The 23640-nt window shown below is 40.7% G+C and overlaps 1 protein-coding gene across 4 annotated transcripts in view; it reads left to right on the plus strand.

Moving 5' to 3' along the window:
- Positions 1 to 23640, plus strand: part of LOC141788678 (3',5'-cyclic-AMP phosphodiesterase 4C-like) — a 93744-nt gene that overhangs the window by 62823 nt on the left and 7281 nt on the right. For 3 of the 4 annotated variants that reach the window (XM_074667657.1, XM_074667658.1, XM_074667660.1), the window contains 6 exons: positions 15702 to 15893; positions 17556 to 17592; positions 18384 to 18457; positions 18547 to 18596; positions 18792 to 18904; positions 21059 to 21152. In XM_074667657.1, coding sequence (XP_074523758.1) covers positions 15702 to 15893; positions 17556 to 17592; positions 18384 to 18457; positions 18547 to 18596; positions 18792 to 18904; positions 21059 to 21152 — 560 coding nt within the window. Of the gene's footprint in view, positions 1 to 645; positions 1090 to 15701; positions 15894 to 17555; positions 17593 to 18383; positions 18458 to 18546; positions 18597 to 18791; positions 18905 to 21058; positions 21153 to 23640 lie in introns of those variants that run through there. The other variant, XM_074667659.1, reaches the window with a different exon arrangement.

Below are 23640 nucleotides of genomic sequence, written 5' to 3' on the forward strand. Positions count from 1 at the left end.
CTTTATCTTCTGCTGTTTTAAAGTCACCTTTCCCACAGCTCTTCTCCCATGTGCCTGTCAACACGTCCCACATGATCATCTGTCCTGTGTCTCAAAAACAAATATTTGCCTGGGATGTCGACAGAGGAGAGACAGTCACTTGGTGAAATCATCCGGTGCAGAAAGTCCATCACAGCCTGACTGCCTGAGACCTCTGTCCTGTGAATTAACCCGCCACATCTGCAGCTGGGCGTCATCATGTCCTAAAACTCTGAGAAGAATGTACAGATTGTGTTTACAGCAACAGTCGAATGTGAGGTATCTACATGAGGCACACTGCCACAGACACTTTTTCTGATAAGAAATTGTTAAAAAACACTTTTCATACACACCACATACTGCAATTGTGCACAGCCATAAACCCAAACACACAAACACACACATGTGACACAACTACTACAGCAACCACCCCCATCTACCACTCTTGCTTAAACACATAGTGCACATTCACTTGCACATACTCCATGTCTTTTTAAAGACTCCATGTGCTGGGGTAGACACAGTGAGTGAGTCTTGGACACAGAGAGGGAGGGAGGGAAAAGAGAGGGAGGAGAAAAAAGAGACAGCTGAGCTGAGAACTCCTCATTGTGGACTTGAATTCAGCAGCCTCAGCTCTCAGCGCTCAGCTCTCCAAACCGCATGAAACAGGAGAGACGTTGAGGAAACGACTCTTGAGAAGCCACACGCCTTTGATCCCTTTCCTTTCTTCACCCTCGACTTGTCTCTCACTGGTGGCATGATGCTGAAACACATCGAGGAGGGTTTTCCTCCGCCTGTCTGCACGTCATTGGAAATCTGGTGTGGTGTAAAGAGAGACGAGAAAGCGCACAAGAGTGGTGGAGTGGAAGAGCTCCTTCAGCAGAAGGAAGAAGAGGATTAGCAAGAACAAAAAGGGAGAAGGAAACAAAAAAACAACATGAGTTTGCCGACTAACTGTTTGTATTTGGCCCCCTCGGTGCAGGATCGCTACTTCAAAGTGAGGAATGGGAACATCTGTGGGTCACCGTGCGCTGTCAACCGGCCCATCGACATCGTGCAGAAACGCAGGCGGTAGGACAGATGTGATTTCATCCAGATGCTGTAGTTGCACATGGCTTTTCTCTCTTTGCACTAAGTTTCACTTTTTTTCTCTGGCACACATTACAAAAAATATACAAGAAAGGAGCATGATTATGTTGCACAGTGCAATGATTTATAGTGCTTTTTAAATGTATTATAGTCTACTCTTAGGGTCACATCTATAGAAATATATTTTTAAATTCATGTTTTAGGTTATTGCTTTCCAGTATAAATCCTTTCATTAAAAGCAGTATTTCAATTAAGTTTAAAGCTCATCCAGGGTGAAAAATATCTTTTATTTTACCTGTGAGGTGGAAATCTTCATCTCTGTGAGTCGGTGTGTGATTTAAAGATACCTCGTGTTTGCACCTCCTTAAGATTTTCCTGTAATTCACTCTTAATGCATTATATGCAATGTAATGCATTATTATATGCAATTATATGCAAACCAGAGTGGTGCAGTTCAAAGTAAAGTTAATCTACCATTCCTGATGTTTGATGATATTTCTATTTAATATCTTTAAAACAGACAAAACATTTGTAAAATACATAGAAATAATCCTCTTATGTTGAAAAGAACAGGCAGTCAGCTGAAAGATGATGAAGTGTCTGAATCTGCCAAAAGACTGTTGAAGAAGTTCTCTACAATAGTTGTAATTATATATGTCAGAATAGTGACATCAAGCTCACATGTTAACTGAGTTTAGTTTAAGTAAACTGATACAAAAATCTGAACCAGAAGTAGCTGAATTAGTTTGGCTGATTTTGTATCTCAGAGCCATCACTGTTCTCATATCTTATCATCACTTTCTGAATATATCAAAGTATTTACTGTTGATTTATTACTTAAGAGAAATGAATAAATCTTCACCTTATTAAGCTAATGTTTATCATTTCATCAAAGAAAAATAAATGAAACATGAGGATGAGCATTAAATAAAATGAGAAAACATACAAAAATGGGGTTTTTTTATACAATTTATTAAAACAATACACAAAGTTAATAGTTTTGTTTAGCAACATTGTGAATTTACCTAATTCGTAACCTTGTGTTTTTCTGCTGATGGATCTCAACCACCTCTTTGATGCCATAACAACCTCACCTGTTTTCTTTCTTCAGCTCGTGTTCTTAGGGATAATCCTGCAAATGTAGATGTAAAAATAAATGATTGTAGGGACAAAAGTATTTTAGGTTAAGACACAATAAATACACAAACACAATAAACAGTCAAAGGTGAAGTGTGAAATATTTCTTCAGCAGAAGACATTAAATGAATGTTAATTTCAAGTTTTTATTTCAAAACGTATACAAAATCAGCAACAGGCTGTGGCTGTTGAAAATTCTTCAGACACACATCACTTTTTGGGGATTTTCTTCTTTTCAAATGTGAAATACAGAGTGGAATAAATTTGTTTCCTTTACTCATGCATTACAACACACACACACACACACTTCATTTCCCACACATGAGTATACCTGAAAGTAGCTGCTGCCTTAAGAGTCACACAAGGAAATCTGACTAATTTAGCAGACGGCCTTTCAGAGAGTCATGACGACATCAGCTAGGTCGGCCAAGGAGGGGATCAAAGTGTCTTTATAATGTCAACCCACCAATAAAAAACCTTCAAAAGGATATTTCTAATGAACGCAGAGTGGGTCGTATTCATAGGCCTGATGGATCAACCACATGTGTGTAATACTGGTCAAGAAGCTGCAGAGAGAAATGGAGTGCACATTGAGCAAATCCCTTTAACCCTGCACCCTGAGTGGTTCCCATTAATTTCTGGATGGAAAAAAAATGCCTTTCTTGTCATCAGTTTCTACTGTAAAGTCAGAAGTTTTGCAGCTTGTTTTGGCAGACACTCATTTACATTAGTGTGGACGTTTGACATTTGCTTTCAGGCATAATGTTTGGGCACTATTTTGCTGTGGACCTCCCTTTTCTTAGTGTCTTATTTCATTTCTTCAAAGCTTCTTGTGCTATTCATGAAATACAGAAGTTTCTTAATTAGTCAGATAAATGTATGCTGTATTATTTTGCAAACCAAACAAATCACTTTTTCTCTTTTGAGTTGTCATAAACAGCCAGCAGCATGTCATCAATCCAATCTCTACTATTCTTTCCTAAGGGACACTATCAACCAGCCCAGCTTTTAAAGCATCTGGTTTCTAGTGCTTAGTCCCAAACAACCTGAAGTCCTTTGGCAGAATAGAATGCATGAAATAATGTGCATAATAATGTGCATGTCCTTTACAATACACATTTTTCTACTTTGCCGTTCAGTAGAATGTTTCCTTTCAGCAGCAGCCGACTTGGTTGTGTAAAAAGTCTCCGCTGTGCATCTTTTTACAGTCAATTCATCACCTGACAGTCACCAGAGTTCATCTGCACTCCGCAGGAAACAATAAATGAGAGCTCTGCTGTGATGTTCTTTGAAGGTAGCAGACAGAAGTGTTCAGCTTTCAACATGTTGGTGACCGCCATGATGAATTGTCTCATGTACGTGCAGCCCTGGGTTTGTTGTTGTAAAACGTCTCATTCAACACATCAAGGGTCTTTCACAGGTCATGACTGGGTCATGCCAACTCATGTACTGGTAGGGGTCTTGACAGTGTTTGAACAGTTTATTTCACCCAGGCATAATCACAGTTGGATTTCTTTGAAGTGCAGCCGATAGTTTGTTATTTAGTCTGGCTGTTTCTGTTAAGTCACAAGCACATCAGCTGATTTGTTTTCTGTTCTGTAGGTCAGTGAGTTCTGTAATTCCTTACATTGATATTTTTAAACGATACTTCTTCCTGGCAACAGGAGGTTTAAGATACAAACCTCAGGTTTGTTTTTGGTCACACTTGTTTCATTGTTTCTCTCTTCTAATGTTTGCTCCTTCCAAAAGTTGGTTTTGTCAAGGTTGAGAAGTGACTGGTTTTGTCACTTCAAAGCTTATTTTTTTGTAACAGGAAAATCCTTAGAACTTGGTATAAATTCTGATGGGAAGTTGTTTTTTATCTTCACAAACAAGTTGGTAGTAATGTTAATCAGCTGTAATCGACAACAGTAGTTAGCTGCTCTTTTGCAGCTCATTGTGCTTCCTCTGTTTGACCTCTTGTAGGGACAAAACATTTTCATAACCTCAAACCTCAAACACTCAACATCAAACTGATTAAATTGCCTTGGGGGTGCATCTTTTATGAGGACGAAGAGCTTTCCACAAGTACTCAAAACTGCTCTGTGCCAATTGAATTGATTTTTATTGCTCTGAAAGGGCAATACATTTAAAGAAGAAACAAAATACATACATATATTTTCCTAGAATCATGAATCAAATCTGTGAATTGTGATAGACCACTAATTAACAAGCTATTTTAAGGAAATACAAATTTTCCTGTCCGTGGGTTATACATAGAATGAAGCTTTATTCTGATAGACGTGACTGACTGATACCTGATATTGAGTTTAAGTCAAATATCAGTTTGACCAATGTCCTCTTGTTACAAGGGCAACATGATTCTTTTTACCAAGTCTTAAGGACAGTTTTAAAGAGCAGACTTTTAGGTGGATTCAGTTCCCGAAGAAATCCAGATCTTCACATTTTAATGAATTGGTGCTTCTCCTGAACACTTCTCCCCTCACTGCACCCTGTCACCCCATCTCAGTCTGACCATACCTGCACATCTGATCATAACTTAACACTGAACATTATTCAGTATGATACATCTAAAAACACCTGCAGTCTCCTCCAGCACATCTGATCAAAGATCTGACGTTGGGTGGTATTATGGCCAGGTGGCCTGCCTGCCTTCTGGGCGTCAGCCCATGTCAACATGCTGGGACGTGACACTCAGCTACACGAGGTTAAAGATCATTGCTGGCTGCCAGCATGCTGCCACGTAATGTAAACAAGGAGTCACGTCAAGTGTGGTGGTGTTCTGAAATTATGCTCACCAAAAGAAGGAATCAGCTCAGATTATCAGCTGACAGTATCAGAGGTCTCAGCTGTCAGCAGTTGGTTAGACTTTACCCACATACACCAACAGTGAGGGTCACATTTTCCTCAGAGACTACAGCTAAATCTGTTCAAGTTCAACTCAGTATTTCTCTAAGGTTTATCTGTATAGTTAATTGTATAAAGCTGTTGGATAGTGTTTGGTGAGTGCCTGGTTGTTAATCAAGAAACCTGGTTCTTGTCCCGTTAAAAGTCATAGTTTGACGTAGTTTCACAGTCATTCTGGGAAAACACTACTCAGCTGCCATACTGTATGGTTCTATAAAAAGGAATTCTGTATTTTCAGCGGTGATGCTTTCTGCGTCTTTGACTCATCCTCCATCAATGACGTGACCAGTGACAGCTCTACTCTGCGTTCTCACAGTTAAGTTCTTTTCATACAGGAGCGTTTCTTGGTTGGCTTCAAAATGTTGTGACTGTGGTTGTGTGTTTACAGGTGGTTATCTATGAATTGGAGACTCTAACCCGTCTCTGCTCTGTACGTCCACAGCAGTCACTTTTCAGTGGTTTCTGTCTGATGTTCACACACAGCTGTTGTTGTCCACTTCGGGTAAGCAAACAGTCTGTGACCCAGGATGCTTGCCAATTTCACAGATGTCCTGTGGTGTTCCCCACAGCTGTCACATCATGTTATGTCATGATGATGTCACACATCCTCGTCTTCTTTTGTGCAGAAACAGGTCTGCACTGTCAAATGGTTTGCTATGAACATGTTACTGGAGTGTGACATTTCGTGACAAAAACATTTTTGACCCTAGTTGAGGACTGAAGGAAATATTGACGTGACAGTGGCTGGTCCCTGGACTCGATCCCAAATCATTGCCAGCTCACAGCTGATGCCTCAACCCGCTGAACCACAGGACGCCTCTACCTAGAGCCTGTGAGACAAATCCTCTCCATTGGTACTGCAAACACACCTCATGAGGAAACCCACCGTGTCCAGTGGCTTAGCTAGCTGGTTTCCATCATGTTTGTTTAAGGCGCTTTTCAGCGTCTTTGCTCTCTTACTCTGCGGACGAACAGAACTGCAGTAAGCAGTGCGTTGGGCCAGAAATAATTGCAGGCCTGAGAGCCGGTCGATCGGCATTGCAGTGACAGCCATGAAACCACAACTTACGTCAGAAGACCAGTGTGACTGTGTTTGTGTTTTTTATGTATAATATTACTGATGGAACAGTGCACTGAGTGTTATTCTGACATCTCCCAGACTCCAGGGATGGTGACCAATTTGGGAAAGGATGACCAATTTACAAAGGGACTCTGGTCCATAATTTAGCTGCTTGATCAGACAATAGGGGGGTTGATGGACTTTGATGTAATCTAAACCAAAGAGGAAATAAGGCGTCCACATGCATCCTGCTCTGATGCTGTTTATCACAGGTGAACCTGATCACCTGTGTAGACTCCAGGGCTCTGCGGGATCCCAGGTAGGGAAAGATGGTGGGCTGGGAGACTTTGAATAAGGTTTTTTTTTAACACTGGTTTGCAGTAAGAAAGTCTGCTGAAAGGTTTGCTCTGGGCATTATGTCCTGGTAGTCCAGATTAGAGAAACAATAACTATTGTAGTGTCAGATAAAAGTAGCACTGCTATGAGTGCCTTGATTTTCTGAGGTGTTGCGCATTTACCTCAATTTTAATGTACGAGGATGGGCTGAAAAGTACATAGCCTGACTAGGAAGGAGTTATGCCATAGTGTAGAAACTTGGGATGCATTAAATTCAACATTTTCTGACACTTACGGCATGGTTTATTTTTCAACACGGTCAATGTTTTCTTGGGTTGTTGCTGTGGCAGTGTGGTTGTCATCTCCAAGGCTCTCCCTACCCCTTGGATCCAGCTGCCCACTTTTCCACAGTTGATAAGGCTAGAGCATCATCCCTTCATGCTGCAATCATATTGGTGTGAATGTCCTTGGGGGTTAACCCCTTTCTCTGCAGATACTTGATAACGCCGCAGTGCCAATTTTTTTCCATATTCACAAAATGTCTCTGGTTCTACTTTTCAGTGTCAGTTAATCTGAAATGCCATAAGTGTCAGAAAATGTGATGCACGCCAAGTTTTCATCACTATGGCATAACTCCTTCCTAGTCAGGCTGCAAACTTTTCAGCCCTCCCTCGTAAGTATTCATTAAATATGTAAAGCTTAAGTAAGCCTCTAAATTCGCAAAGCTCTGGGTACTTAACAACTTTCAGCACTACTTTGCAGCTGTAGCCAGGAAACTCATTTTGATGTTACAAAGGCACTAAAACATGAAATAGTTTAGAGAAAAACCTGATGCCGAGGATGAAAAAGTAACTGTGTATTCTACATATATCCAGTGATGCCAAATTATTTTCTTCCTCAAGCTTTCTGTTTATTTTTGCCCTTAGCTCACATTTACGAAAAATTAAACATTTTCTATTTGCCATCAACTGTGAATGCTCAAAACAAATATTGACTGCTTTACGCGAAAGAAATGTCGTTAAAGAATCGACACACAAATAGGTTGGGAAAGATTTGGAGAAAGCTTTTCATATGCTCAAGTGATCAGCTCTGTGATTGGCTGTGCCTTGGTTACCCTTGGTTACCCTAGCTTAATTATAAGAGGAAGTTGTTGTTTTACTCAATGAGCGTAGACTAAAAGACGGAAATTAGTGCAGACCAGAGGAAAACTCAGCATGGCCTGTTGCTGGGCAAAGGTAGACCTTATGTGTGAGTGAGTGTGTGTGTGTGTGCCGATTGTGTTTGTGCCCAAAACCAGCCTGTTCAGTTGCGCACCAGTGTGATGTAAGGTTGTTCGATTTTCAGGTCGATCCTGGAGCCAAATCTAGATCTCCACTGCTGGGGCCATAATCACACTCTCCCTGCATGTGTGTGTTGTGTGGTGATTCTGGCTGGTTCTGGCCCAGTGTGTGACACTCCTTACCAACCTCTAATGATGTTAACACTGATCAGCCACCGTATGGATTTGTCCCTGCCTGTAGAGACAGAGCTAATCACTGCACATAGACTCCACGATCGATATCTGTCCGGAGGAGCGGACAACCTTAGAGGCTCCCTGCGTTTCAAAATTTAAACCACTTAAGACCTAAGCTAGTTACGTTTGGATTTAAAGGGCCAGTCCTCTAGAAGTTTATTAGTCTGTGACACTGACTGAACATCTGATCTGCAAACAACAGCTGTGCAGTAGTGTCGTCTTTTACCCTTATAACTTCATATCACAGGAAAGCTGATGATGGATAGGAAGCAGAGTCAGAGAGAAATGCTTGACCAGCTGCAAACACACACACACACACACTTACCCCCTTGAGTAACTGTGCTTGAGCAAACTAAAGGTAATTGTAAGTTAACAATCCTTGCTTTTGTTTCTTTTAAGGCTTCTGATCACAGTTTAATTGCAAGGCTTTGTTGTTTAACCTCAAGGCTTTGCCCCAACATTAAACAAATAAAACCATCAGAACATTAAAGCCTGTAACTTTTCAACCCTGCCACAATTTTTGACTTCCTTTCCTCTTTCATCCTCTTGTGACAATCCAAACAGAGCTCCACTGTTTTTAAAGGCAAGTCCTTCCTCTCCCTGTAGGTCAAAGGTCACACAGAAAAATAATAAACACAGCAGCTGGCCTGACTCTCCTCCCCTTGGCTATACTTAGAGAAGCATGAGCTACTCTGAGATCAGATGTTGGTGTTGGACTCAGAGCGTTGGCTCAGTTTGGCTGGTCAGGTGGGTGGAAAAAGCAACTGGCTCCTCGTGGAGGTGTGGGGCTCCGTTTGGATCCAGTGTAACTGTTTACTACTGTGAAAGTGAAAAGGAGAGTGTATTTTTTTCACTGTTAATGTGCACTTTTCTTCTCTACTTTAGGTCACACAGCAACTGTTGAGTGGACCAGGTATTTAAATCCAACCAGCTATCAAACAGTAAATGCAAATTAATAGAACACACTAGATACAAGGATGCTTTTTCTTTCTGCCTCTTTTAATAGAAAATGATTAATTTTTTTATGTTCTTTTAGGCAGATGTGTGTAACTTCGTGGTGTCATATTTCAGTCAGCTCTAAGTGTGGTGTCATGTAAGGCATGTGTCAATGCCAACCAATGAGCCAAACGTTTTGTGCACAGCAGAGACGCTCTGCCAGGTCTCAGCGAACACTGGCATGGAGGTTGCGATCTTTTTACGAAACGTTACTCCAGCCTGGTGGAAAGTCAGTGCAGGGAGGTTTCTCAGGCTGGTAAAGCTGGCACAGCAGGATCTCTGTGTGGCGGCAGCGTTTGTGCCTCCTCATCAGGTGTTTTAAACTGAGTGTGGACTGACACTCGTCCAGTGAGTGTAAAATCTTTTCCTTATCAATCCATTAGGTAGGTGGTTCTCAAACTTTTTCCAGTGATGTACCTCTTATGAAATGTTTTTTCTTTTCTGCAAAATACCCCCCTAATGAGCATAAAGCAGTTTTGTTTGGAAAAAAAGACGTAAAACACAGCGCTGTACTATTAGTGTCTATTGGATAAAATACTCAGTTTGTGAACTTAAACTTGTATTGCATTCAAATATTGATTGAATAAATAGTTTTAAGGGAATTTTGCTTGGTTGCTATGTTTTGAATATACTTTGTGAATCTTTCGTGCCCCCTGGAGTGCCCTCGTGTACCCCCAGGGGCACACGTACCCCCATTTGAGAACCACTGCATCATATATGTCACAACACAGTAAGCCCATGGTGCAGCATGTACCCCTGTCTTTTGGTTACAGTCTTTGGTTGGGTTTGGATTTATTCTTTATCCCATTCTTGGGCCTTTTAACTCATTCACTAACAGCCATTTTCAGTGCATATTGAACAATCTTTCAAGACCTAAATAATGATTTTTTCTGTAAACCCCAACACTACCTAAGAAGAGTGGACTCTCTTTCTTTATGTCTCTATTCCTGTTTGTGATAAACAGAGAAAACATACTTTTTTAGATTGCGCTCATCTCGGGCCCCCCATTCTTTGATCCTCTCCGTGATCTCTGTCGTCTTTTCTCACGATGGTGCCGCACTTTCTCTCTGATCTACTGCGACACATCCTCAGTTTAAGTGTGAGCTGCCTGAACTTTTCTGAGTTACATCATCTCATCATGTCTGTCGTCTCACATCCTTCTGTCATAACTATGCTGATCTCTCATCCAAAGAGCACACCACTCTCACCCACAGTAGTTTATGAGCCAAAAACACAATTTACTTCTATAGACGCTGTAATTGGTTGTAATCGAATTTGATGTCTATAGACGTCAATGGTATCATATGAGTCAACAGAGTTTTACTTGATCAGCAATTTCTTCTTTTACTCCTGGGAAAAAATAAATCATTTTGAACACATTTTTTATTTATTACTGTTTGATTTAAAATTAGGATTTACATATATAAATATGTGGCACAGTAGTAGTAGATGGATAATAAATGGATGCAATTTTGAATTAGAAAAGCACTCACAGAGCGCAGACCTCTGCCAAGCATATTGTGATTGTCACGCAACACTGAAGTCCTACGTTAATGTTATACTCCCTTTCAGCAGACTGTCGGTTGAAATTTGGTGTTAGTAGCAGGTTTGTGCAATAATTTGTTATCTGACAGTTTTGAAAATTGTGATGGCCCAGTACATATTCCATATTCCGGATCATAGTATCCAGAATATTGCAAGGATCTGGATCGTACTTTTGCATCTGTCAGAACTTATGGTGACCTTGTCTTGTACTGTTTTGCAAAGCAATCCAACCATTTATTGCGGAGTTATATGCACATGTGGTGAAAACAGCCCTATCTCACAATGAAGAATCCCTAAAAAAAAAAAAAAAATCCTAGATCCAGGCAGTGATCCAGATCACCTCCAAAAATGTAATCACTTCTCCACTTGTTTTGAGTTATGTTGTTCACAAACAGACAGACAGACAAACTCTCCCAAAAACACAACTTCCTTGGCGAAGGTAAAGACACAAAGAATCTGTTGTTACTGAGACTGACACGTCTGGCCCCTCCAACTTCCACAAATCTGCTGTATTTGTCAACTCTTCTCTCAATAGAGCACTACTATGACTCTCTCATACACAGAATAGGTTTGCTTGTTTGACTCTGACATGTAGTGAACCGTCATAGTGAGGAAACTCTCTGTTGCCTACGAAGTCCAACTTTCTGTAGTGAGATCAAGGCTCCGTTCTTTAGTCGATTTGCTTTGAATAACTATGAGGTCAGGACTTACCTTAGTACAGAAAAATGTGCGAGTAGGTTATTTGTAACACAGGTTGTGTGTTTTAAGAAGGTGAGAAAAGCCCACATCTGTAATTAACAAAAACAGCTAAAAATCCTTTGTTATGTTTTAGTTTCTCCCTGAACTAGAGGAGTCCATGGGATGGAGGCGATCATAGAAGGAATGCTGCTTTATGGATGATGTTTTTACCTGCTTGACTGTCCTGATGTCACTTTGTGATGGTGTGCAGATGTGCAGTCATTTTGGAAGTGTTTCCATTGACAAGATGAGTAAAACACTGTTTGCATACAGTCAGTTTTTGCTCACTGTTCTACGTCATCACAGATCTAGAAGAGGGCAATGCACTAACTCACACACCCCACACAGTTCACAACCACACACAGTGACAGTGAGGATCTGTTTGGCAGGCAGCTGGATGAGGGGGGCTTGTTTTTCTGTTACCTTCAGATCAAATGTACAATGGGCGAGTAGTGTAAAGCAAGCACAGTCAAAACTCTTTTTACACCCACTCTGACCTCTATCCCACATCCACTAAGTAAAATGGAAAAGTGTTTGAAAAAAAGAAAAACACACATTTCTGATCCAAAATTAGTTTCTGAGTTTTTTCTTTCCCTGATTGCCCTCTTTTCTCTGCCAAATCCTCTTCCCTTCTTTCTCTGATTCTCTCCCTCTATCTCACATCCACACATTCATAAAGTGTTCCCTGGTCCACTTCCCTCCTCTCCTCCTTACCTCTCGCCTCCTTCCTGGTGTGATGTTTTGGGCCCCTCGGACAATTCCCACGCCATGAGGGAAGAAAACAGGAGGGAGCATGTGTGCACATGTGTGTGTGAGGGTTGACCTCTGACCCTGGGGCTGTGTCATCCACCATCAAATAACATCTGGCCTTGACTGTTGTTTTCTGTACCACTCTCACATGCATAACAGAAAGTTCCCTTAAATCCCTCGGCTCTGGTTCCCACGAGAGCATCGCAAACAAGGAACCAACCAAGGAACTGAAGCTAGTCGGACTTTGCAATTCCTGTCCTAAAGTTTCACAATAATAAAAAAAAGCTCTCAAAGGCTTTTAAAGGATTAATTCAACTTTGTGCCTCACTGCTGCAGAGCTGCTGTTTTTCTTTTTTTTTTTTGCAAAATGTTCCCTCTTCTTTCATATTATGATGAGGTTAAAACCAAACATCCTGGGTACAGAAGCAGACTTTGATGTGGGCCGTGTGTGTGTATGTGTGGGTGAGTGTGAGAAAAGTTTATGGAAGAAAAAAAAAAGGGGGGGTTAAAGAGAGAAAAGGGAGCTGTCATTTGCGTCAGAGTCATGGAAAACAATGCTGGAGGCAGGAGAGGCACCAAGGTCAGCTTGTTATGTGTGCTGGGACTGAACAAGACTCCTGGCTGCCTGTTTGAAGAGGGAGGATGGTCTGAGCCGAGGACAGAGGCCTGTTTGGTGTCTTCACATTTGTGGTGACATAACACTACACCTGGAATATTAGATGGGTTTTTTTTTTTAACTCAAATTTTAGTTTGTTTCGTCATCATATATGTTTTTCTGTTTGTTGAAAGTATTGTAAGTAGCTACATTTTATCCTCTATTGGCATTAATGAAGACAATAAAACCTTAACTCCATGTGATGTGAGAAAATTAGCTATAGCTCCATTTATTCACTTAAATGAGGAAGTATTTGTTCTAACTTTGGCATTAGTCTTTCAGAAGAGCTAGATTGTAGGACAGATAGACCCAAGAGGGGAGAAAAAACAATGGAAAAAAAAACTTTATTTAAACTTTAGGAGAAAAGGTAGTATTAATAATGTTATATTTTATGTTTCCTGCATGTGAAGAAAGTATTTCTGGCCTGGATGCACTTTCTCAAATTTCTTTTGCCGTTTCATTTACACATTTGCTTGTGACTTGTGTTGCAGTACCAAATTTCTCCAGTAGTGGGTGCTGTCTACCTGCTAGAGGTCTGTTGGCCTCTCTTCCTCTTGAATAGAAGTAATCATTGATCAGCAGAAAGCTCTGTCTGCTAAACTGCAGCTGCTGAAAAGCTGAATGATATTGAGTCTGTAGAATTTAAAACAGTGAGACGAAACAGAAATTACACGAAATGTGTTTACTCTGTGTTCACTCCTCAGCTTTACCTCATATTTATGTATGATTTAAACTCTAAATCTAAACATGTGATGCCACATGGTGGAAAAATATTCATATTTCTGTTATGTGAAGCAATGATTTTCTGTGAGAAAATGTATGACATAAACCGTGAGCATCTGACCTTATTAAATCTCTAGGGTAGCCCTCCTGACAAAATGTCCTCGAGCCTCAACTTGGACCTGATCACTCAGATTCAGCTGAAGAGAAGAAAAAATATTTAGAGGCATAAAAATGATGCACAGAAAGATCACACAAAAAAATCATAATTTCTTTGTCTGTCAATTAATGAGTCAGGGAGAAACTATCTGCACCCTACCTGGGAGGGGGTGAAGGTGGTTGGGGGGGATGTCTACGTAAGCCCCGTCACGAGTCTCCTAGTGCCCCTCTTTCCTGGCAGGCAGATCTATTTTTAGCTTCTGACGTCACTGCTCTCCTCTGATGGGGCCTTGTCACGGCCGAATACACCGAGCCAGGGGAGAAAGAGGGAGGGGGGGAGAAATGGGTTTGGATGAGGTGTGTGTGTGTGTGTGTGTGTGGTGGTGGTAGGGGGGGTATCGAGGTAAGCCGTGCTGCAGCTCCGCCTCCCTCTGCTGTGTCCCACCAATCAGGGAAGAGATACTGAAGCACATCACTGTGCAGGATACAGCCTTCCTCATAACCCCAGTCTCCTCTTCCTCCCTCTTCTGTGTGTGTGTGTGTGTGTGTGTGTGTGTGTGTGTGTGTGTGTGTGTGTGTGTGTGTGTGTGTGTGTGTATGTGTGTGTGTGTGTGTGTGTGTGTGTGTGTGTGTGTGTGTGTGTGTGTGTGTCTTTCTCTCTCTCTCTCTCTCTCTGTGAATAAAATCTTTCATTCAGCGTTGATTGCATAATAGCCGTCTTTCATTTATCAGCCATTGCTATTGCTGGAGCGCCCGAGGCACATTGAGCTAAAAATAGACCCAGAAGTCAGCATCTATTGCTCCGCTGCTGCTCTGTTAGCTATTGTTATGATCAGAGATCAAAGGGCTATAACAGATAAACCTTGTGGAATAAAATTACTGTAGATGGTGCAGTGAAATCTGGTTTCCATGTCTATTCTTTATTATCACTAAACTATTTTAAACTGTAGCTGTGACCAGAAAGTCACCAGTCCCAGGGGCATGAACAGCTCTCTCCTCTCCACTGATCAGTCGAGTCAGCATGTTCCTGAGCAAAGCGCAGACCAGCCGAAGGGAAATGGGATGTGCTGAGGCTGAAAAACTCTAACTGGGTAAATTTTAACCCAAAGTCAAGCTCTGATACTGTTTGGTTACAAGAGTTAGGCTTCATTCCATTTACAATTAAACCAGAAAAAGAATCCATTTTCAGACTGATGCTTTGATGCATAAAGCACTTTGTTCAGTGAAGGGGGGTTTGGTGAGTGTGTGTTGCAGGGGGCTGTATGGGTAAGTAGCTCCCCTGACGTATCTTGCATGGAGTCAGTTCTGACGTCACACGGTATTGGAGGGAAAGAAGAGTGTGTGTGTGTGTGTGTGTGTGTGTGCTTGATTCAGACAGGCAAGAAATTACAAGGTCAGCTGTTTGATAAGATTCTTAAATATATTTTTAATCATTTTAAAAGCATCAAACAGACTGTGTTTTTCAGGTATTTAAAACGGCATCCCATGAGTATTCAAACATGCCATGTGTTCAAAAGAGATGCATCTGTGATCACTACTTTCATTATGATCGAGTGGGATACATCCTAACAAAACATTCAGGGTTTTCATGAACATATTCTTCATATTTCAGGGTCTGTCTCCATGCGTACACTTACAGTACACCTCACTGTAGTTTGAAGTCACAGAGTTTGGACGTGCATCTGAGGTAATGTTCTGTACAGAAAAATCTCATGTTTTGAACATGCTATCAATATTCATGATCCAGTTACTGATTACATAGATTGATTTATTTCCAACACATCTAGATCTGAAATCCTTTATACAGGAGAGCTTTGCAAAAAATGAAATGACCCACTTTCAGCAATAAACAATATATCCCATGACAGATTTCACCAAAGGTTACATGACAAAATGTAATTACTGCAGCAGTGGTTGCTGTCACTAGTTTTCAGATAATAACAGCAGGTTTTTTTCTAAAAATGGCAGCATTAGCTGTGAAACTAAAATTATAGGAGCATTAACAATTAGCCTGGTTCCTGAATCTTGAAGTAAACACTAGTCTTAACGTTTTTCTTTCTTTCTTTCTCTCTCTGTAGTTTTGATGTGGAGAATGGCCTGTCGGTGGGTCGCAGTCCACTGGACTCTCAGACGAGCCCCGGTTCTGGTCTGGTACTTCAGGCCAACTTTCCCCACAGTCAGCGCCGTGAATCCTTCCTGTACCGCTCTGACTCAGACTACGACCTCTCACCCAAAACCATGTCCCGCAACTCGTCCACTGCCAGCGACCTGTGAGTATTTTGAAGATTCTCCATTTGTCTCTTCAACAACAAACACAAAAACCTATAGTCGTATTGTTTATTTTTTCTGGATTGAAAGGAAATCTGTCAGTCCACTTTTAAGAGAAAATGCCATTTTAATATTATAGCAGTAGACAAAAGCTTGAAAAGCTATTTCATACAGTATTTAAATTCAAAGATAATTTAAGTCAGTTTTCTACAACATTCTAAACTAACAACATATATCATCTTTGCATTTCTCAAGTCACTCTCAGACAAGTGTATCAGCAGTATAAAATAAATGTTTTCAATAAAAGATAACTTCATGAATGGTCAAAATTAAATTATTTTAACAGTTTAGTGACCATACCAGGACTGAAATTCATTGGGGGGTTTTTTTCTTCTGTAAACTCATCCTGGTTCTCACCGACAGGCTTTGGCGTTTGGATCTCTTCCTTTAAACAGAATAGCAGCCAAGTAATTTAGGCACATTGAATCGCAAACTAGATCAACAATCTCTGAACTAGAAATCGTTTCAGTCCCTGCCTGTTTGTGCAGCTAAAGGTTTCTCTGTGCAGCTAGCAGTCTCCACCACCAATAGCTGTCGCTCCTTTGTTTTGAAGGGAGGAAGGATTGAAGCACTGGGAAGTCAATTGGCAGCCTCGGTGAGACAAAGTGTGAAGACTGCTGTGATTTTCTACCTTTCTTTTTGGGCTGTGCCATGTTGTCAAGTTTGAAGGCTACTAAATCTTCTTCCCTCACAAACTTCCACACTGACATGCAACCTTTTCACTATATGATAAAGGGCGCAACTGACTGAAAGTGGAAAGGCTTATTGGTATCATAGCTCAAAAATCAGAGGCAAAGAGAAAAATAATGGTGTTTGACTTTAATATCCTCACATATTAAGTCACATTTTCTGTTGTTTATTGTCATACACATCTGATTTGGACTTTCACTGAAGGAATAGTTTAAGGCTCGAGTACCAACGATACTGGCATGCATGTTGCAACTCCACAGCTCCCAGAACGCCCTGCCTATCCAAACACTGGCTTTTTCAGCCCCATATGCACGAGCACTGCTCATCACCTGTCCACTGATCAACCTATTCAAATATTTACCTTGGAGGCACACATTCTGTAAGAATTAAATCTACTTGAACCGATTTACAGGTATAAGACTTTTTCAGGAACACAGATGAAGTAATATTGACATCTTATCAGAGACATTTTTAGGCACATTAAAGGTAAATTCGGTGCTGAGTTGCTGCTTAACTCAGCCTGGCCTGGAGTCAACTTGTAACATACTCTTCTTAGAAAAAACAAACAGATTTTTAATTGTGTTATGAAAAAAGGTTTAAAAATGTATCCTTTAAAACTAATTGCTTTTGAACAAAATTGAATACTGGTGAAACATTTTATTCTACATCTTTGCCTCCAAGAAATATTTGTTCAACTGAACCAATCTCCTCTTTTTTATGACCAGATATTTGAAGCCAAGTGTAACACTCCTGTCAACCCTTACCCCAACCCCACCCAATCCCCTCCCCTGAAACAAAGACAACAAATTCAGTTGTCATTGTCTTTTGTTGGTGTTCTTTGTTTTGATTCATCATCAAAAGTCTTGCATGTCTCTAACTGGATGTCTCTTTATGTTTGTCTGTGGTGTTTACAGGCATGGAGAAGACATGATTGTGACTCCATTTGCACAGGTAAGCAGCATTTGTTCAACTAGTTCTGTTTGTACTGAACCTTAAAATGTGTAAAGTTTGCAGCTCTGCTTTTCCTTTTTTTCTGTGGTGCTAAAATTTCACTGTGAAGTGTTTCCATTCAAACTCATTTTGTCCAATGTGAAGTGTTGGTCTGTCTAGACTCTCCACGTAGCTCCTCAATTGCTCTTACTCATCAGTCTGAGAAATAAGTGATAGTTCATTTTCACAAGAAACACCCACGCCCATTCTCCATGTACTTGTGGTAGGAGCTCCTGTGAGAAGGCAGGTTTTGAAACTGATTGAAATTAACATCAACTCTTCCATTAAATTTATTTGTATAAACTATTTTAAATGTCTGTTAAAGCTGCCACCAGTTCAGTAAAGTTTAAGTGTTATGTTTGACTGTAAAAAGACAAACCTTTAAGTGAATTATCTTGACAGATTCCACCCAACTTATTAGCAAAATACAGCAGAAACATGTTTATTAACATGGTTGTTATGCCATAATAACAAACACCATGAAAGTCCATTTTCACATGCTTAAAGCAAAAAATGAGTTTATCATGTATCAGTTTTAGATCTAATCCATCACACACCACTTTTAGTTTGGAAGTGTTACTAGTACAGTTGTCATATTCTTCTTTCAGTTTCTCACTGTTAAAAAAACTTTTACAAGACCGAAGATGCAAAAAGACTAAACTTTGAGTTTGAGTTTGTTTATAAATCGCAGCTCATCTGCAGTGAAGACATCACATTTGCAGCAAACTCACGTCTCTCTTGTCCCCCCTCAGGTTCTTGCCAGTCTGCGAACAGTGAGGAGTAACTTTGCTGCTCTGACACATCTGCAGGACCGTGTGGGAAACAAGTGAGATCGATTGAACAGACCATGTACAACTGCTTGTTCTGTAGTTTTTTATTCTACTAACACCTCATCTGTCTCAACTGTTGTTTTAGGCGATCAACGACCAGCAACCAGCCGCCTGTATGTAAACAATGTCTTACAGGTCAGTGCTACTGTATCTGTGTGGTTTACTGCCAGTAAGCCACTTTTTGAATGAGACAAAAACTGCCACCAAGTTAGTTTTCACTTCTTTCACACATCTTTGACTCCTTTGACAAAATTGTAGATGAGGATGGATTCGCTGGAGCTCAACAACTGGCTTTTAACACGTGCTTTTCTTTGGCTTCTGACCTTTTAGAGGAGCCCTACCAGAAGCTGGCGGTGGAGACTTTGGAGGAGCTGGACTGGTGTCTGGACCAGTTGGAGACACTGCAGACCAGAAACTCAGTCAGCGAAATGGCATCCAATAAGGTGAGATCACTCTGAAAGAAAAAACTGGATGGGTTAGTGAGGGTGTCCTTAGAGTAATGCAGTGTACAAAACGGTTGTCTCAAGGAACTGTGGGAACTTCAACAAGCGGTCAGTCAGAACTTCAACAAGCGGTTTAGCGTCTTAAAAAAAAAAAAAAAAAAACAGAGTCTTGTCCTAGCGTTATGTTTAACTACTTACAGTGTTAGCTCACCTTCCATTCATCATTGATAGTGAACATACCAACAAGGTCAAGAAATACTGAGAGTGGAAGTTTATGTGTCTGAATTGTTCTGTATCCACAGCTGGAATTAAAAAAATAAAATGAAATGAAATTACAAGGGAACCCATAAGTGGTGTCCACTTCCAACTGCAGACACAAAACTCTTGAATTAAATTTAACTTAAACTTAATCTGCATCATATACAAGTGTAAATTAAGCTGTTCCAACGCAAACAGCTGTAGTGACACACTCAGCCTTATGAATGGTGTTCCCCTCCCCTGAAAGAGTTAACCAGCATCCCCACACTTCCCTCCTTTCTGCTCCTCTGCACCACCTGGTGGCTACCCTGTCCCTGCCTCCATCTCCCAGTCAGCCAATCAGATTTCTCTTCACCACCCAGCCCCTTCAGCAAGACGATTCTGATTGGATAGAGTAGAGTAGAGGGAACTGCGTGTAGGACAGAGGAGGGGGGTTCCTCAAAGCCTCCCACTCTCCCCCTCTCCCTCTCTGTGTTTCTCATTGATGTAGTGTGTGACAGTAGTTGAATGAGCAACTGCAGTCACACCCTCTCCCCCCCAGATGATGGACCACATCCCCTGTCCCCCCCTCTTCACCCCACCCCATCCTCCTCCCCTCAACCCCCAGAGATCTCTACCTCACCTTCAGGGCAGGACATAGGACTATGGGAACTTTTTTTTTTTTCTCCAAACGGACTTCAGTCTCTTATCGTAACTGCTTCTGCTGAGCGCCTCGCAAAAATGAAGGTGGAGATTACAGCTCATCAAAAGGCCAACAAACTTGTCCACTTGTGGTTTGGGATTTAAGGAACATCTTGTATCAGTATGTGCAAGCTGACATGCCTGTGTCAGCTCTCCGGGACAGTGAATTCTAGAGACTCACACAGGTGAGCGATGGGAACAGCCTCTGGACTCATTTACATGGGAGCTGTTGGTCAGTGGTGCAGGCTTTGGAGTGGGATGATAGCTGGGTGAACCTGCTCAGGACCAGATCCATGAGTTGGTTGAGTGATGAGATGTTGTTTGTGTCTAACAGAGGTAGAGGGAAACAGTCTTGCATGTTACCAAGATAATCTGTTTTTACTGTTTAATGTTGAGCTTTAGAGCTGCCGCCTGATTTACAGTAGGAGAAATATGAATGTCATTTAAAAATATTATGAGAGAATGTGCATGTGTGTGTGTATGTGAGAAGTTTCACAGACTGAGTCAAACATGTCAGAGGGAGCAGGAACCATGGAAGAAGTAAATAAGATAATAAACTGACAGATTTAAAGAATCATACTCTATGTTAGAGTGTATGTTTTTGTGTCACTCGGCGGCAGCATTACCACTGCAGCATCACTCTCAAACCCTTGTCCCCTCCCTTCTCTCCTAGCCACCACATGCCAGAGCTGTTACATAATCAGTGTGGAGCTACGGCTGCAACAAAACATGAGCGGGAACACTGACCTAACCTGGCTGATTTTAAAAAACTTTCTGGGGAAAAACAAAACTAGCGTTTTTAAGCTACCAACTGTGTAGCTTTTACCCTGTTATTTTAAACAGGCATGATTTTGGAGGTGTAAGCATGGTCTTTCATTTCAAAAGCATTATGAAATGTTTGACATGCACACTCATAGATTTTTCTGAGGGATGCTTTAGACTGTCTTGTAAAATTGAGGCATAAGTAACACCTTTTCAGTGAGAATGTCTGTCATTATCAATGTATCTGACATTGAAACATCCATCATTTAGTCAATACAATCTCGCAAGTAAGGAAAAATTCCCAGGTTTTGAAATGTCTTTTGCCATCTATTAAATAATTCAACCATTTAATAATCATTCAAAAATAACCTTACCGCTCTGTTGTTGTTTTACATTTTTAACTCTTCACCTGGACTAACCATATTTTCTTCATGTCTCGTTTTGTCTTCACAGTTTAAGAGGATGCTAAACCGTGAGCTGACGCAGCTATCAGAGACAAGCCGTTCAGGAAATCAGGTGTCAGAGTTCATCGCAAACACCTTCCTAGGTGGGTTTTTGAGCAGAGTGAAAACAAAAAAAGCATCTTACAGTTTGTGGAAGTCATTTAAAGCCCTTTTTATAGATATTAATGGTTATATGCGCTCATCAATGAAAATGTCATGAAACGCTGATTTTGTATTATTTCATTAATTGTACTGAAGAACTTCTCAAGGCATAGAAGTCTTCAGCTGTTGTTTTGCTCCATTAACATGATGGAGATGTTAATCAATTTAATAGTAAAAATATCTCTCTCTGTACATACACTTACCTTTTTTTAAATTGTTTTAAGATTCTACCATGACTCTTACCTTACTTTGAATAAAGCTGAAATTGAAACTGGATCAATTGCAACTTTGAAAATGAAACCAGAAGAGTGAGTTGTGTCGTGATGTGGTAAAAGAGTAGCATCACATCTTTGCACAGGAACAAAGTAATTTGCCTGTTTGCAGCACCTGGTTTTCTTGGCTTTTCCTCTCCAGGTTTAATGACATTGACTCCAAAACAGCTTCAAACTGATGTTTGAATGTTGGGATATCTTTTAAAAAAAAAAGAGTTGTTTTTTTGAGCAGAGATGAGAGCTTGTTTTTAAGCACTGAGCTCTGTCTAAAGAGCTGGAAGAAAGGGAAATATGTGTTCCTACTGTCGTGTAAAATTAAGGATGTTTTTGAAGTGTAATATTTAAACTTTATGGTTGCAAGCATGGAGAGAAGGAAAGAGAAACTGTAAAGGGAGTAAAAGGAGTTTAAGACAGAGAAGATTTAAAGAGTGTGTGTTTTAGAGGGTGAGGGAGGTTTGTTAGCAGAAGAAGGTGAGAATATTTCCTTCCTTCAAAGAGAAGGAGGCGCGGCGACAGACAGCATTCCCGGACACATTGTGTGGCGTTGTCGTAGCAACAGGGTGCAGTATTATTAGACGGCGTGTTGCATCAATAGGAGGCTCAGTCTTCACTAGTCCTGCCGGCAGGATGGAGGTCCAGCCGATTGAGGATGAAGTCACTTGGATGTTGTTTTGCTGTGTGTGCCTCGGCTTTTGGCCTGGCTGGATTTGGATATGAACACAATGGTTTTGGGAGTGAGGAAGAGGAGGCACTGTGAGAGAGGTGAGAGAGGCCAGACAGTGCCGCGTGTGATGCTGTCACTGAGGTTGCTCTTCAGCTTTGTGCTGGCGTTTGCTTGTGTCTCGGCTCTGCTCTGGATATGATTCAGAAATCCTTCCTTGGTTGAATGATGGGATATTACTTGGAAACAGGCTGTGTTTGATTCTAGAGATTGGCTTATTGTTTTCTTGGTTCATACAATTACAGACCAGTCATTTTTTTTATCACTACCGTGTGTGATGGAACAGCACCTTTGTGTAAACATATCATATGGAGGGTACGGTTATTTTGTTGCTGGAGACATGGCCGTGGAGATCTCTGTATTTTTCCTACAAACATGAGGCAAAAAAGGAACCTGCAGCCGTGATGAAGCTTTTTTCTGACACATTTGGAAAAACACGACAAGCGCTTCGTCATCAAGCTCAAGGCAATGCTGAGCTACCAAGAAGCTGATATACCCATCATACCCAGCTTTGTACTACTGGTATTCTGCACCTGCTAGCATATAAGCCACTCATACATACTGATTCTCACTTTGTTTTGCTCTGATATGATAGCTTTGAGCTGCAGATGTGCTGTGTTTATTCTCTGACAGTGTCCTACTAACCTTGGTCTACCTGAAGTACATTCTGTGTATTTCTTACATTGAAATCAATCTGCTTCATCTTCTCACTTTCTTTTTTAAATGGCTATGATTAGTTATACATCAAGCATAAAGAGGCTGGTGAAAATGTATTTTTAATACTGATAGTGAGAATATTTTTACCACAGGAGCAATGCAACATTTTCTTTTACAGTGTAACCAGTTTACTTAAAATAAGCTCATGTGTACCAGTTTTAACATGTATACCTGATTGCCTTACATCAGCTGAAACCATATGTGTGAGCTGACGGATCAGCTGTGTAAATAATGTTAATAGTGCTCTCTTGATTGTATCAATAATTGACTACTTTACTAGAAGTTATGAGTCAGGATTTACAAATATATGAATGGAATCAAATTGTTCATGTGACTACTTTCAAAGCTTTGAAATATATTATTTCTTTATTTTTACAAGGGACCAGTAGCACAACTGGTACACAGTGAGTGTAGCCCCTCTGTAAGCTAGTTAACTTCTAGTTAAACACAGAAGAAGGAGAAGAAGAGGAACAGAACTGTTGCAAGATTCATAAACTCTGGTGGTTATGAATAAAACTAGCACACATCCGAACTAGCATGATATATATAAAGAACAACTATGCAAAGAGAGTGAGGCGCTCAGCAGAATGGGCAGAAACTAATTGATTAATCGTCACAAGTGATTCTCAAATAAAATAAATGCTTTAGATGCCCATCCCTAATGTAGTTACTTCAGCTTCTTGTTTATTTTCAGTGTTAGCCTTAGCAATACCTGCTACA

Source organism: Halichoeres trimaculatus, unplaced genomic scaffold (genome assembly GCF_033239565.1).
Source record: "Halichoeres trimaculatus isolate MK-OKI-2021-1 unplaced genomic scaffold, fHalTri1.1 fHalTri1_scaffold_4, whole genome shotgun sequence".
Taxonomy (NCBI): domain Eukaryota; kingdom Metazoa; phylum Chordata; class Actinopteri; order Labriformes; family Labridae; genus Halichoeres; species Halichoeres trimaculatus.